General features: G+C 39.6%; 3 protein-coding genes across 10 annotated transcripts in view; 2 read left to right on the top strand and 1 right to left on the bottom strand.

Moving 5' to 3' along the window:
• GARNL3 (GTPase activating Rap/RanGAP domain like 3) overlaps positions 1-3851 on the top strand; it is a 57654-nt gene extending 53803 nt beyond the window's left edge. For all 5 annotated transcript variants that reach the window (XM_082067484.1, XM_082067482.1, XM_082067481.1 and 2 more), the window contains one exon: positions 12-3851. In XM_082067484.1, the coding sequence (XP_081923610.1) occupies positions 12-168 (157 nt within the window). In that variant the 3' untranslated portion in view covers positions 169-3851. The remainder of the gene's footprint in view (positions 1-11) is intronic.
• Positions 3852-4529: 678 nt separating this feature from the next.
• SLC2A8 (solute carrier family 2 member 8) lies at positions 4530-10900 on the bottom strand. Its single transcript, XM_082067487.1, has 10 exons — positions 10745-10900; positions 10402-10561; positions 9449-9655; positions 8723-8822; positions 8363-8574; positions 7521-7664; positions 6840-6948; positions 5975-6148; positions 5215-5360; positions 4530-5060 (listed from the first exon to the last, which is right to left on the bottom strand). The coding sequence occupies exons 1-10, from the start codon at positions 10801-10803 to the stop codon at positions 4923-4925; spliced, it is 1449 nt and encodes a 482-aa protein (XP_081923613.1). The 5' UTR covers positions 10804-10900; the 3' UTR covers positions 4530-4922.
• Positions 10901-11062: 162 nt separating this feature from the next.
• On the top strand, positions 11063-19752 carry FBXW2 (F-box and WD repeat domain containing 2). Of its 4 annotated transcripts, none has more exons than XM_082067492.1 (7): positions 11063-11199; positions 12725-13234; positions 14287-14328; positions 15228-15361; positions 16000-16086; positions 16703-16872; positions 18265-19752. In XM_082067492.1, the coding sequence occupies exons 2-7, from the start codon at positions 12745-12747 to the stop codon at positions 18551-18553; spliced, it is 1212 nt and encodes a 403-aa protein (XP_081923618.1). In that variant the 5' UTR covers positions 11063-11199; positions 12725-12744; the 3' UTR covers positions 18554-19752. The 4 variants fall into 4 exon arrangements, with proteins under 4 accessions (XP_081923618.1, XP_081923615.1, XP_081923616.1 ...); XM_082067489.1 differs by having other exon boundaries at positions 14287-14481; XM_082067490.1 differs by having other exon boundaries at positions 11152-11289; positions 14287-14481.
• The last annotated feature ends 351 nt before the right edge of the window (positions 19753-20103 follow it).

Here is a 20103-nt window from a genome sequence, read left to right as displayed (position 1 = left end):
CCTCTTTGCAGGATACTCTCGAGCTCTTTTGAAAGCTATTCTGAAGGATGTCATCTTTCTGCTAGTTCAGACCCTGATACTTCAGCAAACAGGGAGGAAAGCTCACCATCTAGCTATCCCTTGCAGCTGATTTCCTTATATGATGAAGACATCATTGACTTGAAGTGAAGACAGTCTTAAAACCTTTCTTCCTTACTTCACATTTTCTTACAACTCTGTGAGCTCTATGGGAATGTCACAAACACTGCTTCTAGTGGTAAAATGTGGCTGGAAGTATTGGTGATTAATCTTCATAGAACCCTTGTTCTGGCTAGCTCAGCCTGATTTGGTGATGCTTATATCTTTGACATAAGTATGTTTTCTCAGTTAAGGAACCATTACTTTTTGTGGCATTCTAATAGTAGGTAATTAATGAGAGATTTAGGCTGCAACTGAAGTAAATAAAAAGTATTACTTGTTCTGAGTTTCTTATCATGTGAAGTACCTGAATGACATTCAGCTAAGTTAATCGTTGTTATTACTATCATGAGTTGTGTTACAACAGTGTATGTCATGTGGGAAGAGGAATTTTATAACATAAATCTTTCCTTTTTGTTTTAAAAACTAAACCAAACAAAAGGCTTGCGGGCAAGGTCTTTCCAAACAGTGCAGTCTGTTCTTAAAATGATGCAGCTATGGTATGTTTACTGCAAAATCAAGAAGGTTCTATAAAGAACATGTAAAAGATGAAGATGCTGCTTTCTTTGCTTTGGTCTGTCCATGCACATTTTCTAGAGAAGCTTGAAAACTGCTTTGGCATTAAGAATGCTTGAGCAGAGAGACTTCTTATAGAAAACACAAACTTTAAAAGTATTCCTTAAGGATGAGAAGTGAAAAGGCAAAAAAAAAGCAAACTACTGTATTTCTCTATCAGCTGGAAAACTGTTTATTGTAGTGCACCTACGGATTTTCCCATTACAGGCAGAAAAGCTAACAACTAATTTTCTTTCTAACTACACAAAGGTTCCTATGCGGACATCAGCATTAGCTGTTGTCTGTTCTTGCACCAACAATCTGAGTCATTATTCCATATAATCATATTTTTCTAACTGGATCCAGACTGAAATTTCACTGCTTAGAATCCAGTCTTCTATGATGAAATAGTCATCTTAGTTGTTTTTTTTTTTGTTATGTTAAAAGACAGGGTTTCACGTTTAAAGTTTGATTGTTTTTTTAGCCGTTCCCTCTATGCGGAAAATGAATTTCGAACAGTTTTGTTTGGTTTGGGTTGCTTCCAGTTTTAAGGGATGCTTCAGGCTTCAAAGATTTTAGCCTTATTAGCAAGTATTTCTTGTTCTATATGTAGAAATACTTCTGTATCCTTTATTTTATTTTGTAATGCCATTCATGTGTCATGGTTTCATTTTCTGTCCAACTCTGACCATCTGGAGACGTGTGCCTTTTGCCTCAGTCTGTCTGAAAGTGTAACTCTTTGCAAAGTATTTTTTTGCCCAGTTTATTGTAGATAGTGGCTTAATTGTTCCACCGAAGAAAACATGCAAGGTGTTAACTGAAAGCATCATTTCTTAGTCTGGAGTGGCTGATCAAGGAAAGAAGCAATATTTTCGTCAGTAATTAATCTAGGAGCAGATGCAGTATTAACCAGTGGCTACTATTATTTTAGTATTTTTGCACCCATAGATGTGTGGCATGAACCTTAATAAGCATTGAAAAGGAAGTGCCAGCTCAAAGTCTTTGCAAGAGCTTGCCACTCTTTTTGAGAATGTTCTTTCCAGACACTGTGTTAATTTACCCTGTCCTATTTAATCTGAACAGCTAAGTTTTAAAAAATCAATCTGAAATTATCACCTGATGGTTATTCTCCTGGAGGCTGTAAACACTTTTGTGCTCTTAACGAATCCACTTTAGGGAGCACTGCATGCACTTAGATGTTTTTAGAAAGCAAAACCACCACCTTTTTCCATAAGTGGATTTCTCGATGTAGTATTTCATTTCTGTTATGTGGGAGTTTTTGAAGACTCTACCAGTGTGTTGCAAAACTGGGGCTTTAGTTAAAATACAGTTTTAACTGGAAGCTTTGCTTTGCATTGTTAGGATATCAGATTTTTAAATGTATTGCAGATGTTCACGTGTTCTGTTCTAGCATGATTTAACATGACTAAACCATAGTTCTGTAGCAGCTAAAGCAATACGTGGAGATCTTAAAACTTGTTTTGAAGAACCTGAGCACACGTATTTAGGTTTCCTGAAAGACAAGCCTTAGAGATGGAACAGTAGCGAGGTTAAAAAGATTGACAGAGAGATTGACTTCTGGCTATGATGGTACTCAGGATGCATACAGATGTGCTATTTGCATCATAACGAAGATATGATTATAGAAAGAGGGGCCTTAAAGCAGGAGTTATTTTCTTTAACCAGAGCCACAGCAGTGGCTGTAAAGTAAGGGGGGGGGGGGGGGGGGGGCGGGCAGGGAACCTGTGAAGGTCTGTCTGTAATCACAGTGCTGGTGACATGCAGCAAATACTAACAGCAAAAGGACTAAGGAATACAGATGAAATTCGATTGCTTAAGCTGACAAAACCAGATGAAACTTTTGTCATGGTACTTATCTGGAACAAGAAGTTGATTTAGTTTGCAGAGGGAAGCCTTACAACTGCCTCCCCACCACCTCCTACCTGGATTTCTATGCTACAGCTTGACTGCACGGGTCAGGTGCAAGCTGCTCCTCAGGTCGCAATGGGAAATACCAGACATAACAGACTCTTACTGACACAGGACAGGAAGGAGAAAAATAACCTGTCTTCATTCCTAATGTATGCAGCAGGTGCCTTAAAAAGGCTGCCATTTTTTGGTTTTGCTTCTGTGTGTCTTGCAGGGATGTTGGGATTTGAGATATATAATCCTTTGGGGATTGAGTTGGCTTTATATATATATATATATATATAGGCATATGTATATATTTTTAATTTCTACCACAAGTTTTAAGGGATTAAAAATCCTAAGCATATCTAGGAATCTAAAGTAATGGGATCTTGGGAGGCAGGGTTGGGAATCCCATCTGCACGTGTCAGGGTAGTTCAGAATCATTTTTGTTGCCTTCAGTATATGAAAGTGAGTACCATATTATTGTCAATATTAGCAATTTCATGTCATGGTTCATAGGCACAGTGCTTACGAATTCTGTTAAAGCAGCATTTTAGCAGTTGGGCTTAGCCTGACTTTGTGGAGGAAAAAATTATACCCTGAAAACCTAATATGAACAATCCGGGAAGCTGAGAAGACGGTGGAGCAAACAGCTGCACTTGCATGCAGGTTAGAAAGTATTTTTTTACTCTTACTAGTTGTGCACAGCAGCCTCACCAACCTGTATACTGCCTGGCTGCTTCACTTTGTTGCTGAGCTGCAGCTGATTGACTCCTGTTTGCTACTGGAAATCATGATATTAGCACATGATTTGAAAAGACAATTTAAGAGATTATTTTATGCATATTTATTTGTAGCTCTGTTAGGTATTTATCTGGTTGATGTTATGTCTCTAAAGGTTTAGGCCAATGGAATGTCAGTTTTTACTAAGACTTTGAATGTTAACAGACTGCTTTGTAATTTAATAATTGCATATTAAGACTGTTGCTACATTTGTGATCAAAAACTATGTACCACTTGTCTTAAATGCCCATGTATAACCATTGTTTTTAATGTCATGTGATAGTGTGTATGGTTTGTGTTTTAGATATGACAGCCAAATAGAAACAGTCCTGTCACAGCTGAAATTGTTTTAAGTGCCATTTATCACCTTTGTGAAGGAGTAACAGATTCTTTATTCCTTCCTATGTAATAAACCATAAATTTGATCTCACTCCTTTCTTTCAAACATGCATAACTAATGGCTTTTTCAAATTTGGTTCAACAGAGAAGAAATTAAAAAGACAGAAGGTAGTGCCCTGTTTGCAGACAGCTCTGGATCGCTGTTTCCATTTGAGATCTCCAGAAATTTTGTTTCAGACACATTACTCATTTCAGTGCTACACTGTGCCTGTGATACTGGCATTTGTGTCTAAGTATTACCCATGTTTGACAAGAACTATAATCTAGCACTGGTTTGTGTTCCTGGCATCTTCTAGGCTTTCAGAGACCTGCTCTGGTTGGAGACCTTTACCCCTTAAATTAACACTACAAAAGATAGCTTTTCTCCTTTTTTGGCTAAAAGGAAGTTGTTACTGTCTCTAAGGCCTTGTAATTCCTTTTGAAAAAGCAGTCCTCGTTCCTGAATTCTAAAATACATTATCCTAAGAGCTAAAGGCCTTCTTGTGATTTAAATGCATTCCTAACCAACTTGACAGCAACAGGATAAGTAATGCCAACTTAACCCTAACGCCCATGAAAGTCAAGCATTCATCTCCAGTTGGGACCAAGATTTAGGCATCCCAAAAATAGAAGTGACACGAAGATTAAGTACTGCAGTTAAAATTAACGTTAGCCAGGCTACATCATTCATTTCTTCGCTGTAACATGTGACAGAAGGGAATGGTAAAGTGAAGCAAGGAAATTTTTTGTCTTTATTTATATAATGAGATCTTAATTTACTTTTTAGAAAAAAATTTCATGGTCACTACATTTAACATTCTTGGTCATTACAGTCAGTTTGCACTAGGTGAAAATAACACAGGATCAAAGAAAAATAATATGTCCAAGACCTGCACAAGGGAGATTTACTATGCAGGGAGTATGCTGAACTATATGCAGATGCCCATTGATTTTTTTTTTTTTTAAAACCAGAACTCAGATTTTTACAAAATTCATTAAAACAATTTGATAGCAGATTTAGTAACACAGTTACTAAACTTTAGCAATGCAGTTACTTTCAACCATAGCACCATATTTCATGATATGAAGGTTTTGTATCAGTATAAAAAGCCTTAGGCTTAAATTCTTCCAAAGTAGGACTCAATTTGTTCCAGGGTCTGTCCTTTCGTTTCAGGAACATAAAAAGCTGTAAAAATTACATTGAGGCAGCAGAAGGCAGAGAAGAGCCAGAATGTGCCACAGGACGTTAAGAAGCCCTGAGAAAGGGGAAACAACAAAAAAACCCACATTATTACAGCTCACTACTGTACAACTACAGTTCTATATTGCCAGAGAAGACTATAGCTCAGGAAAATCTTTAATAAATTTCCTTATGAAAAGAAATTTCAGATTGTAATGTATGATGCTTACTATGAGATCATGAAATTCTTTGGTTACCAAGAAGGCCATAACCCAGTTTGTTAACACACAAGCACCACTTGATATGCCTCTAGCTTTAAGTGGGAAGATTTCGGATATCAACAGCCAGGGAACAGGACCCCAGCCAAGGGCAAAACCTGCAATTACAAACAGGAGAGAATAAATGCAAGTACATGCTAAAGGCGGACGGAATGATGCCCACGTTAGTCATGTAAGGGGGGTGCAGTTCGCACTCTGGGTTCTTGGATTACTCCAGTAAAACAGTACCTCAACCAGAAAGAAAGAGAGTGAGTTATTTTAGGGCAGCACAATAACCACTGGTGCATTTTACATCAAAGTACAAGAATATTCTTAACAAGCAGAACTTCTTGCCACAAAGTATCTGAAGGGGTAAGCTTAAAAACTGACCTTGTTTCTAACTGCTGCTGCCTTGCACCATCACAGAATTCAGTGTGGCGGCTCAGACACTAACAAAGACTGGTTTTTTTCCGTTAATGACTGCAAAGCAGTTTAACCTGAGCACTTACTGTTAGCACAAGGAAGTATAAGTTCATTTTCCAGGGAACTGGCTTAACTAAGCTGCTAGCTTTATCACCAGGATTGTGAACACTCAGTCCACCTTTGTGTTATACACTGAGGTGTCTGTCAAAGACAATTCATTTCCATTAATTGATAATGTGACAGAATGGAACAAATTTGTCAGAAAGTCTGAGTTTCATATAATGGCTACTTCAAAGCCCGTTCCACTTACCAGCAACAAAGAGCCCTAGGCTCACTACTGCAAGCCAGGATATGCTGCTTTCTGTTCCTGGTGATGCTGAATTTAGTGTGAACCATACATCAGAGTTTGATGAGTTGTTTCGACTTGGAAGGACCATTTTAAAGTAAAGTCCAAACAATGCAGTACTGAGAGCCATGATTATCCCTGAAAAGTAAGCAATAATCCAATTGTCACTGGCTGCCGCTTGGTCAGCCAAATGTAAGATGTGCTGGCCCTCACAGAAGTGTTTCATGGAAGATACTGTTCTTGGAAATAAACACTGGCCTTGACAGGAGTGACAGATGCTAGACAAACATTCTAAACACTGGGCAAACAATATAGTCTTCACAGCAGACAATTACTATTGAGTGTGCAGCACAACAACCATATCAAACAGAATTCATTTTCTTCAGCACATTTACTCATGCAGTTAGAATTTTTAACTATGGTCTTATATAACTAAACACCACAATCTGCCACGAAATCAGCAGCAGCCACAGAGAAACTACTTCGAAATAGCCATTTGTTGACAACTTGGGTATGAGAATGTATCATGACATTGAATCTTATTAAACTGAAAAAGTATCACAGTGGTAAGAACTGTCTCAGTGACATAGCTATTTCAAAATAAAAACTGGCCTGGTAAGAAGACAAAAAGATAGCCACATGTAGTTTCAAGGGGTTCCACCTGCAATATATATACATAACATGATAGTTCTCTCTTGTGAATTTAAGTCTATAGTTATACCCACTTAAAAATGTATAAATTGCAATACTTAATTTCCTGAACAGTTAAGATATTTATGGGTACTACATAATTATTTTTTACTGGACAAAATTTAGTAACATGTTTTACCAGATATGTAAAGCAGCACTTTTCGTCCAGTTTTATCTATGATAAGTGCAGCCACAGCAGTGAAACACACTTGTATGGAACTCACAACAACAGAAGCCATTCTGCTGTCCTGAAATAAAGTAAGAGGTAGGGAGATTTTGCTCTTTTGGGCTGACAAGAGGATCACTTATCAAGCATTACAAATACATTTGCTTCTTGAATCTGAATGAAGATAAACTATGCCACAGAAATTAATAGTGGGGTGAAACAACAGAAGGAAAAAAAAAAAGAAGACATCACCAATTAACACAACATATTAGTCGCTTAACAAACTTTAAAGTAAGCCACAACTGTTCCCCAGAGTTCCACTTGCTCTGAAACATTGCATTTGCAAGTCTAAAAAAATAAAATTACACAGGAAGATTACTATAATAGGAATTTCTATCAATATCAAAGTTTCAGACCAGCCAACTGCAACATACTTCCCCTCCCCGCCCCCCCCAAAAAAAGGCATGCCAGAGTGGCACGGGCAAAAGTGCACCTAGAGTCCAAACGAAAAAAACCCCACTAAAACACAAACCCTGTTATTTATGACACAGGCAGGATCATTTATCAAGTCAGTTTCTTACGTGTTTTAGACTTCTTATACCACTAAGCTGAAACTATGAGACATTTGTCAGTTTGGAAACACACCCCAATTACCTTGAAGTTTGCCTCTTCAAAGATAGTTTCTGCATAGAACATAACGGCATTAATGCCTGTTATTTGCTGGAAGAACATTAGAGCAACACCAATAAGAAGTGGCCTGTAGATTGAGGGGTTCTTAAATTCAGAAAGATTCAGTCCCTGTTAAAAAGATTAAGCAATGATTTGGTCAAAAATTTCATCTCTTAGATCAAAGAACAAAAAGAAAAACAGAACATTTCAGTTTGTTCAAACTCAGTAAGTCTCCCTCTCCCACCTTAGCAAAACCTAAGTGTCTTAGCAGTAAAAATGTTCATATTTGAAGTATCTGAAAACTCCAGAAAAGCTTTTTTCCCCTTTTCTTAGGTTCTAGAGACAGAGAATAACAGTATCTACAAAGTTAACGTGAATGAATCCATGGTTTGCAGAAACCGAACTTCAATTATTAGACCTGTCTATTTAAACACACATCTCACAAGAGGCTAAATGATGCTTTTAGAGACACAAGAGAAAATGCATTCATACATATAGAAAATAAGCCTCAGAGGTGTTGAACAATCCTACAAAATTGCTAAATAAAAAACTAGACAGCTGTCATACAATTAACAAGCCCAACTGCCACTTCCGTACACTGATGGCAGCCAGTGGTGACAGTAGTTGCAGCTGAAATGCAGAGGAAAAAGGTTCAAAGAATCTCACTTGCTTCTTGAGTATTGTTTGTATAAGGGAACAGGTTTGGACCACTGGCTGTAAAAAGGCCATTAACCAAGCTTTGGTAAAACCTTTTTAATTACATTATATAGTTTCAGATATTATCTCCATACAAAATGTTTTTTAAGAGTAAATCAGATTCTCATCACCTCCTCCTGAACAATGGCTTCAATCTGCTGACATTCCCATTCATGGTCTGCGTGTGGTCCCCGCAGGAAGCACAAAGAAGCTATGGCTTCTGAGCGTTTGTTCTGATTCAGCAGAAATCTCGGTGTTTCAGGCATGAAGGACATGAACAATAGCATTATGCAGGATGGAAAAGAACACAACACTGCCAGCCAGCGCCATTTTAGTGTTATTCCTAGGTAACAAAAGGGAAAGAAAGAAAGAGGACTACGAACATCTATTAGTTGTACAAAAAAATTAACATTTACTTCCAATTCTTCAGCATAGTTCTTTCATTACATGTACTAATTCTTTTTTACAACCTAGAGCCCTAACCCAAATACCTGCAACGTAGGCTCCCAGTATTCCAGTCACCACCATCAACTGAACGCAAGAGCCAAGCATACCACGGACTTTAGGATGAGATACTTCGGATACATACACCTAAAACATAGGAAGAAAACATCTAATAATGCTATCCAATTTTGGATCAAGGACTTGATAAGTAATTCATTTCTGTAAAAACACAGCTGTATTTCCCAGTAACTCCCCTCCTTTAAAAAGGCCTCAATAAGATGAAGTGAGTAGAAAAGTACCATCCCAGAAATGTATATTGGCGTCATGAAAAACCCTGGAAAAATAGGGAGGACCTAAGCCAGAAGAAAGTTGATGTAGTATCAGTATCCCAGAGGTGAATAAATTTGCATTAGTAAGAGCCTCTTTGGTTAGCCATATTCAACAAGAAATGCATCATCTCAAAGAAGTCTAGAGCTTAGAACACTCTTTGCATAAACACATGGCCCAAACCACATATCAAACTGTTTGCAATGAGAGTTTTGATTTTTTAATTTGACATAAAGAGTGCAAAATTATTTAATTCTCCATGAAGTTCAAAACTGACAAAAAAAAAATCAGTTTCTTCTAAATTCACTAAGTGCCTTGGCTACAGTTATTCAGTTACTTCACCCAAGCCACCTATAGTACTGCTATGGAAAAAAAAAACAAAAAACCACACACAAACAAAAAAAGCATTGCACATGCACACAAACCCAGAAAAACTTCTTACTTACTGGAACAACAAGTGAAGCAACTCCACTGGCCAAGCCTGTCAGCATTCGTCCAAAATAAAGCATCCAAACATTATGAGCAGATATAATAACTATATATCCAAGAACATACGGTATTGAGCACAGCATTAGACTCAGCTTTCTCCCAATTTTATCCACAAGATAGCCTCCTAGTACTCCTCCGACAGCAGCTCCTAATGTTACTACTGACTTCAAAAAACAAGTAAAAAAATTGTTATACATACATATAAACAAACATAAAAACAAATAACAGCAATTTCTTAAAATTTTAAAAAATAGCAGCTTCTAAAAAAAAGCGCAAGAGTATGTAGGTGTTTGGATAATAAAGATAAGCATTAACTTCTTAATCAAAACAGCCAAGCAGCAATACTCACCACAACTGAACAGCACGTAATTTTCATATTACATACAAAGCTCTTTCAATGAACAAGAAAAAAAAAAGCAGCAGTAACTGTTTCTTAATCTGTCTACAAAGCTGTCCATTCATAAAAAGGCCTTTCAAACTGCTTTAAAGCCCTGAAGAATTTGTTGTCACATCTAACCTGAAGTCCAGCCTGTATCCAAGAAGCAAACATTCCTCATGCTGATGAATTGCACTAATTTATTAAAAAGTTTGTTTTCTGTGGTCCCTTAGCAGGTTCAGTTGAGAAACACAGGAATGGTTAGAAGAAATTTTAGCACCAAAAATAGGTTTAAACAATAGGAGCATTTATTAGTATGTCCTGAGAGCTATCAGAGCATAACAGCAGTGTTACTCAGGAAAAATTTGAGCCAATCCCTGAATTTAGAAAAAAAAAAACAACTGGATTTCATTTTTAAGATCTGCATTTACCCTCATTCTCGGGAGGAATAGGACCCCATCGTATGAGCAGATTCTTCCTGACCTGTGCTTTCAAGTGAAAGCACGCAATGGTAACGCATCATACCGAACGTACCGCAAACCACGAGGCGCGGTCGCTGTCCAGTCTCAGGGCAGGGTCGCTGATCTTGCCCAGCTCCGGAATCACGGGGGAGCTGTAGCCCAGCGCGAACCCGAAGCTCAGCGGTCCCAGGAGGGCGGCAAACGCGGCCAGGTACAGCTTCGTGTTCCGCACTCTGTGGCAGGAGAGGCCGACACGGATCGCACCGCGCCCGCCTTCCGCTCCGGCCCCTCACCGGGGCCGTCGGAGCTCGGGCGGGCGGCAGAGGGTTCGATCCAGCGCTCGCCTCGGCCGCCCCCGCTACCGGTCGTGTTCCGGGGCGCCCTGAGCCCGCTAGCGCGGCGGCTCCCGCGCTCACCTGGCGCCAGAGTCCGGAGCGGAGTGCCCCAGCAGGGACCGAGACTCCTCCGCAGCCATGGCCCAGCGCGGGCGGCCCGGACCGGCGGCCTCTGCAAGGCGCCCGCCTGGACGGAAACGGCTGCGCGGCAGCGCGCAGTGATGACGTTGAGTGTGCGCCGGAAGCTGCCTGATCCGGAGAGCAGCGAGTGCCGGGGAGCCCTTCCCGCCCGTGCCCGCCGGTCTGCCCGGCGCAGGGCCCGCGGCGCGGGCTCGCCCCGCCCCTTCCGCGGCGGGTGTGGCTGAGGCGCCCAGGCCCGTCAGAGCGCGGCCTCCTGCCGCGGTGCCCGGAGCCGCGCTGGGAGCCCGTCCTGCTGTGGGAGCGATGGCCGCGGGGAAGCCCCAGCCCGCGCCGGGCTCCGCGGGGCCGCGCCAGCCGCCTGCCCGGGGACGCCCCGCGCCCGGCCGCTACCTGAGGTGAGCGCCGCGGCCCACGGGACTCGGGCGAGCGGCGCCGGCAGCTGTCGGCAGCAGCGGCGCTGAACTCGGCGGTCCTCGCCGCGCTCTGTGGTGCGGAGGTACATGGGAGGGGGCGGAGGGCGCGGATCGGGCAGCCGAGTCACCGGGAAAGAGCCTCACGCACGGAGCTCCGAGCAGCGGGAGCCCCGGCTGCCCTTGGCGTATTGAATACAACAAACACCTATTTTTTTATTCATAGGGAGCCTGTTAGAAAGAGTTTGTTTTAAAGAAAAGGCATGCCTGCTGGCACAGACCGGTGCTGTTTGGAGTTACTAGCAGCGCTGACCAGCGGTGTCAGGAGTAAAAGTTACTCTGTGAACTTGTGACTTGGTGGGAGCAGCTGTTTCTGTGTCTCTGACACCCAGCACCTTCTTGTGTTTTCATCAACAATTGCATGCCATTTGCAGCCTTTCGTAGTGTAGACCATACTTTTCTGTACTACTTTGCCATGTTAAGAGGTGTACTCTAAGATCTTATTCTATGAAGATAAAATGCCTGTATAGAAATAAACACGTTATTGACTCCCACTCAGATTCCTCAATTCTTTGGGTTTGGGAGCTTCTATGAATTAAATTCAGCCAGTTTTCTAACTATCTGACTTGGATCTTCCAGTGAAAATAACTATGGCATTTTAACTGTTTGCCTCATGTTTATCTTTTTAATCACTTGTCCAAGCTTATTGTTGGAACTTCAGATGCCACAGGATAGTATAAATGCATACAGATCGTGTAGTTTAGGAGGTAGTATGTCAAACCTTCAATTTCATAGTTAATTCTTTTCATTGGAAATAAACTGAGAAAGAAGGGGGGGGGGGGGGGAAACAGGATTTTTTTTTTTTTTTATAAAAAAAGAAAGGGTTTATGTCAAAACAGTGCAAAGGTCCCAAAATTGACACTAGGCCAGGACAATGTACAGCCTTTACACAAGGAAGATAGAAATATATCTAACATATCCTTCAAAACAGGTTTTCAGACATCTCTCTGTATCTTTTTTAAAAAGCTACAGTTACCTGCTTTGTGTTTAAAATGGTTCAGGACCAAGGTATGAGTAAGTTCTGTCAGTAACTAGCTTACCACTGCTTATATACTTTGGTTTCTTCCCTTTATCAGTATAACCCATGAGTAAACTCTAAAACAGTGTTTATTTGCTATAATAGGTTTAAAACTTAAACTAACCCTTCCCTTATTGGATTCAGAATTTGAAAGTGATAGCCTAGGACAAGAAAAGTGTTTACATCCATAATGAGTGCTAACTTTCACTTACTCCATACAATTCACTTTCTAAGTCTGATGTGGGACAAATGATAGTTCAAAGTGCCTGCTGCAAATGCTTAGTCCTAACCTAATGAATACTTTAAAATGTGTTTGATCGCTTCAGTCAATGTGTTAGCATGCCATTTGGAATACTGATGTACCAGTAATAAAGATGTGATGCTTACCTTGTTTTCTGAACAGAACTAATACAGTATTTTGATGTATCACAGGTAAATTTTTCCATAACCTTATGGAGAAAAAGGACTTTGAAGCATGGCTTGATAACATTTCTATTACATTTCTTTCTCTGACGGACTTGCAGAAAAATGAAACTCTGGATCACCTGATTAGCTTGAGTGGAGCAGTCCAGCTCAGGCACCTCTCCAACAATCTAGAGATTCTCCTCAAGAGGGACTTCCTCAAACTTCTTCCATTGGAACTTAGTTTTTATCTGTTAAAATGGCTTGATCCTCAGACCTTACTCACATGTTGCCTCGTCTCTAAGCAGTGGAATAAGGTTATAAGTGCCTGTACAGAGGTGTGGCAGACCGCATGTAAGAATTTGGGTTGGCAAATAGATGACTCTGTTCAGGATCCCCTGCATTGGAAGAAGGTTTATCTAAAGGCCATTTTAAGGATGAAGCAACTGAAGGACCATGAAGCCTTTGAGACATCCTCTTTAATTGGACACAGTGCCAGAGTATATGCACTTTACTATAAAGATGGACTTCTGTGTACAGGTAGGAAGGACAGAAAATCTGGAGTCTTACAATTCTTTGTTTTCTCCTCCCACCCCCCCTATATGATTTATGACAATTTGCTTTTCCTTTACCAGACAGCTTATTTTCATAGTGCTAATGCTGTTTAAGATGATTCAAAATTACTTTATTTTTCCATTTCTGAAACATCTGGCACACCAATAAACTCATTAGTCACTTTAACAGGAAAAGAAGGAGACCAATTTCATTGTTGGTTAAAAAAGCAGTAACAGCTGGTACCATGCTTCAGATTAGTGAGCCCATTTGAGAAGTACAGATATGTCAGTTATCATCTTAGAGGATAACTTGAAGTTCCAGGGACCTTATTTGGGCTGTGTAATCACTTGCAGTCCCAAGGTGTGGCAGGAAAAGTCTGTCTTCTTCCTTGGAATAAGACAATTTCTCCGATACATTCTGTAAGTACTTTCAGGCCACACCTGGAGTACCATGTCCAGTTCTGGGCTTCTCAGTACAGGAGAGGCTTGGACACACTGGAGAGTCCAACAAAGGGCCATGAAGATGATGAAGGGACTGGAGCATCTCATAAGAAGAAAGGCTGAGAGAGCTGGGACTTTCTAATCCTAAAGAAGAGAGGGCTCAGGGAAGGATCTTATCACTGTATGTAAATACCCGAAGTGAGGGTGCAAAGAAGATGGAGCCAGGCTCTTTTCAGTGGTGCCCAGTGACAGGACAAGAGGCAGTTAACACAAACTGAAACACAGGAGATTCCCTTTAAAACTTTTACTGTGAGATTGATTGAGCACAGGTTGCCCAGGGAGATTGTACAGCATCCATCCTTGGACATATTCAAAAGCCATCTGGTCATGGTCCTGGGCAACTGGCTGTAGGTGGCCCTGCTTGACCAGAGGGGTTGGAAGAGTTGATCTCCAGGTGTTCCGTTCCAACCATAACCACTCCGTGATTCTATGAACATACTATATTTTAAGCAAACATGGAAGATTAATATAAGATTGGAAATATTATTTACTGTTTTCTTCCAATTATCCTGTTGGATTTTTTTTTTTATATTCTAGGATCAGATGACTTGTCTGCAAAACTGTGGGATGTAAGCACAGGTCAGTGCATATATGGTATCCAGACACACACTTGTGCCGCAGTGAAGTTTGATGAACAAAAGCTTGTAACAGGATCTTTTGATAACACGGTGGCCTGTTGGGAATGGAGCTCTGGGGCAAAGACACAGCATTTTAGAGGACATACTGGTGCTGGTATGTTGAACTTTTCAGTTTTTAATTTTGCCTGTCAAGTAACAGACACCATCATCAAACAACTTATAATTTAAGTCACCTTTTGGGGTAGAGGGGAAGCAGCCAGAACAGATCTAGATCTGCCTGCCCTTGAATAATGCCAAAGATTAGCCATGTAGTGTTTTGCAGCTGCATGGGAGTAATACTAAATGCCATGATTATTCGGTACTTTTGAGTCTACCAAAAATACTCAAACCCTAGGCAGCACAGAGCACATGGCAATAGCAGCTCTGTATATCTCCAGAATGAAGATGTGCTTACAGCAAAGAGCACAACAGGACCTGGGAATCTGTATTTGCATTTCGCTCATAATTAAGATCTCTCTCCTCTACTACAAAATATCCTTAGTTCAGCTGTAGGTCTGTTCCCCTGTGTGCGAATAATGAGATGTATCAAATGTACTGATCCTGCTGTACTTTATTTACTAGAACTCTTAAAACAGAAACTAGCTTAAGTTACGCTTTGCCATAATCTAACCATAAAGGAACCACTGATGTACCTGCTCTTAATTTGGACAAAAATCAGTAATTTTGCCATGTAAACACAAGAATCCAGAGCAACAATTCATGTGTACAGTTTAAGAATAACAGTTAAAGCTGTAGTAGCATATGAACTTAGAGACTATATGACCTAGTTAGTGTCTCGCTTACAGAAAAATGTGCGCACAGAGATGGGTATTCCTTATTTAGTACCCTCCTTGCTTGTAGTTTTTAGTGTGGATTACAATGATGAACTTGACATTCTGGTCAGTGGCTCTGCGGACTTCACTGTGAAAGTATGGGCCTTATCAACAGGAACGTGCCTGAATACCCTTACTGGACACACAGAATGGGTCACTAAGGTGGGAATATTCATTTTTATTTAATCTTGCAAAACACTTACTTGCAAAAATTTGTAATATGTGCTCTAAATTTCTGTTTCCGAATCCTAACCCTGCAGGTAGGCGTAGAATCTGAAGAACATAAAGAAATACTGCAAAGTAACATTTCAGCAGAAAAAATACTTAAAGAAGCTGTAGTTAAACCTTTCAGACCATTGAAGATATTTCTATTCTAAAGCAGCTGGAATAATATTATGAATCCATGTTTGTTCAAAGACTGAATAAAAACAATTGTTCTTAAAGAAGGCTATTTTTAAAATTATGTAGAAAAACTAATGATCTTGAATACTAAAATCTGAGCATGAAAAGTGTTCTGAAGATAAGAAACAGTACTTTTCTTCTGAGTACTTCAGAACTTGGAAGGTGGGGGGATGATTCTAGAGGTGAAGTACATATGTTCACTTATTAATACAGTAAGTAAGTTGTCACTAGTAGGAATAAGAAAAGTGTAAACTGTAGTTTCCATTCAGTTGCTAAAAATATTTCTATTGCCTTTATACAAAAGTACAGTACGCAGTTTGTCAATGAAGTGAAAAATGCAAATGAAAGTTTGGTTATTTAACAGCATCAACATAAATTATTACATCCTTCAATTACAGGTAGTTTTGCAGAAGTGCAAAGTCAAATCTCTTATGCATAGTCCTGGGGATTATATTCTTCTAAGTGCAGATAAGTATGAAATCAAGGTATGTACCATATATCGTGTTGCTACCCAGGGAAATAAAATGCTTGAGTGCTTTGCTGAAGTTTACAAATAATATACTTTCTTCTAATATACTTTCCTTTCTCCTGTATTCTCTGCTTGTAAAGTTGCGTACAAGACATGTAGCTCTTTGGAAACTAACTTTTCAATGCTTTCCTTCATGTTTAGATTTAAAGGATAGCTGTACATAAATGGTAATGCAAAAAACAAAACAGTGTTTTATGTGCATGCCTGTTACGTGCTAACTTGACGGTGAAGCACTCAACTGCAAAGGGTTGGAGAGTGCAGTAGTTTGTGGCTATGGAAGCGCCTCATAACAGAAACATTGTTACATTCCTGTCCAATTAGATGGATGATATTTCTACCCCATTCTTTAAAGCAGCCATTTTTACTGGGATTTTTTAGGCTAGAACTAACACATAGTCTAACAATACTGTAAGACAAGTCACTTACAGAACTGATGTGCCTACCTAAAGGAGAGAAATATTTCTGAATAAACTTGCACACATTTACTCAATGCTTAAAGAGAGACTGTGTAACGGTTTATAACAGTGTATAATGCGAGTGTTTTATGGTCTTAAATTGTGTTTTAACTGTAGATTTGGCCTATTGGAAGGGAAATAAACTGCAAGTGCTTAAAAACACTGTCTGTTTCTGAAGATCGCAGCATCTCCTTACAGCCCAGATTGCACTTTGATGGTAAATACATAGTGTGCAGTTCAGCACTAGGATTATACCAGTGGGACTTTGCCAGCTATGATATTCTCAGGTAAATATTTCAGTTTAAGACTTAGTCTTCTTTAAGTAAATAAGAAGTAGAACATATTAGTCTTAATAACTTAATTTACATGTAGGCCAAAAGAATCTTGGTAAAAGTAAACATCTTACTTGACACATGTTGCCAGGTTGAATTCTAATTTTTGTCTGCCAATACAAGTCATTTGATTGCTGTTTTGGTTTCTGGCCACAGGCTAGTCCTCTTTTGTATTTTCATTCCATAAGCTGAAGAGATTCAGTATAGACTTAAATCAGACTGCAGTGCTGTAGTTGTGAACGTGAAGCTGTAGTGACTAGAAGTTAATGTTGCCATGGAGGCTGCTCTACAGAGCGCCAGGCAGCCATTTCTGGGTGTCCTTTGAGGGGACAAGAAATTAAAAAGACTCTTTTTCCTCATAGCACTACTGATCTGTCATCCTTGGTAACGCTGTGGAATGACGGTGAAATCTACTAGACTGCAGTAAGGGATCAAACCAGATGGCATTCTGTTTCCATAAAAAGAACGAGGCTGTATCTGTTAGAAATGGTGGCATCAAAGATTTTAACTTACTAAATAAAAAAATGCCATTTAGAACTGTTAGCAGACACCAAATATTTGTACAGTATCTACCATAGGAATATCTAGTCCAAAAGAAGTGCTTCTTATCAATAACTGAGTAATGTCATATCTTTCTTAACCTCCCATCTTTCAAAAGATAAAGATGTTATCTTTCTACTGAGAACAGATTTTTCATCTCCATATGTTTCTGTACCTCAGTTTGCTGCTTTCTGTACTGCTGTGATCAAATGCTCAGTTCTGGTAAAACTAACTCTTCAATTTCTGTTTAAAGTTTTATTTATCAAGGCAAAAATATCCTAGAGGTGTAGGGGAACTAGCAAATACTTTTATTTCTCCCCAAGATGAAAATGCTTAAATTATGCCAGTAATTTATTTATCTTCTTATCACAAGGCAGCATTTCTGCATTTTATTTCCAGCTTTTAGAAGAGTGGTCAAAAGAATAATAAGAGGTAAAACCTCTTAAAGATATTGAGTCATTAAATCCCTATGGAAATTCACTGTAAAAAGCAAGTACATTTGCTCTTTTGTGTGTATCTAGAAACAGGGACTTTTTCCCCTTGTGCTGTGGTCTTTCAAACCTTAACCTTTACTTATGTTCAGAAGGGTCTGTCCTGAATGCACAAAGCCAGAACTGAAAGGACAGGCCTGACTGCAACTATGTATTCAGTTGCTTAATTTGAAACATTTGCGTCCAGTTCTTTCTAAAACTTTCCAGAATTAGTTTAGATGCTTGTTTTCTATAGATACATAAGGATTTGTTTTACTAATGCAGGTTGATGACTACATCATGACAGAGTTTCTAACAATGTTGCCTTGTCTTCTAGGGTTATCAAACCTCCTGATTTCTCAAATGTGTCCTTGCTGGGCTTTGGAGAAATATTTGCTCTACTGTTCGATAACAGATACCTGTACATAATGGACTTGAGGACAGAAAAACTGATAAGCCGCTGGCCTCTACCAGAATACAGAAAGTCAAAGAGAGGTTCAAGCTTTTTGGCTGGTGAAATGTCTTGGTTAAATGGACTAAATGGCCAAAATGATATGGGCTTGGTTTTTGCCACCAGTATGCCAGACCACAGTATCCATTTGGTGTTATGGAAAGAACATGGCTGAAAAGCTCACATATGCAGAATCTTCAGGAATATATGGACTATCAGCAGTGTGTCCATAAAATGAGACTTTGCATGAACCAAAGTTGCACACCTAATGGTATCATCATGCAATGCACAATCATTTACTTTTATCTGGGCATTGGGGAATGGGTTGTTCTGGACATGATGCAATACAGCATGCTAACAGTATTCACCGCAAAATTTTGTCTGTACTCATGTTTAAGCATACCTATTTGGGCTCTTAAGCATAGCTTGTAATGTTTAAACCATTCAAATCCACCATCAAGTCTGAAATGAAGTAGCATTTTACCTGACTTCTGACCTATTTTTTGTTGTTGAAACAAAAGGTGAAGCTACTATTTAAGAACCGCAGGCTTTTGTACATCTAACAGCAAATACTGGTTACAGCGTGTGGCTGCTTAACTCGAGAATATAGCAAACCCTTTCTCTCTCCAGTATCATTCTCTTCAGAATGTTTTTTCCTTATGATAGCTTTAAATACTTAGCCTTTGAAACAGAAGAATCAAATTAGTCCTTTAACTAGGATCAGTTGCTAACAATAATAATTTAAGTTCAGGAACATGTCAATATGAACTCTCCTCAGTGAGAATGAGCCAACTTTTCATCCATCTGATAGAGCTTGCCATCACAATTAACCGTAGAGAACCTCTGACAGCATTCATCATGTCTGCTGATGGTAACTCAGAGTGGCTTGATCCATATTTCCTGTATTTTGTGTGAGAATGTAACTTAGTTCACAGGTAGGTAGAAATATAATGAATGGGAAAGATGATGTTCAGTCTCAACAGCAAGAGCCACTCTCTTACATTAAAGGATGTCTAGCAGCTATTCGCTTTTTTCCAAAAGTTGCAGTTAATATTGTCATGCACTTGAAGCGGTTGCTATATCTAGATTTGGGAAGCAGAGGCAAATAACAGTGAGAATGCCGCATCTCGGGGCGGGGGGGGCGACGATATCAAAAGTCTGGAGAAAAGCATAGGAGCAGAAAAACGTCTTTTGCTTTGGTTATCATAGAAGACCTGATGTACACGAGTTAACTATTGAGTAGCAAATACCTAGCCACACACTTTTGTGGTATTTGACATGTACTTAAAAGCTGTATCTATGACATCACATGCTTTAGAAACACTTTAGGTTGGTTTCCCCTCCTCCCTTACAATAAAATCTCCCCTTAATGTCTTTTTTTTTTTTTTTTTTTACAACTTGAAAACATGAGTTTTCGTGAAGCCTGGCTCATGTCCTTGAGAAGTTAAACTGGCTAGCATTACCATTGTTACTATGACTTTCTTTTCTTCCCACTATCCAAGGGGACCTAATTTCGTACTTAGAACTAATGAAGGCAAAGGCTCCCAAATGTACGCAAGATGATTTACTGAGTCTTAAGTACTCAGTTTTCTACCTTTATTCACACAAATATACTTTGAAAATGTGTGTGTAGTGAAGAATTCTATAAACTGGAATCCAAATTCACAGCTCTCGATTCAAACCATGCTGACTGGGGCACCAGTGATGATCTCTTAGAGCATTTGT

The sequence above is a fragment of the Streptopelia decaocto genome, assembly GCF_964273445.1.
Source record: "Streptopelia decaocto genome assembly, chromosome: 17".
In the NCBI taxonomy this organism is placed as follows: Eukaryota; Metazoa; Chordata; class Aves; order Columbiformes; family Columbidae; genus Streptopelia; species Streptopelia decaocto.
This window is presented reverse-complemented; position numbering and strand designations above follow the sequence as displayed.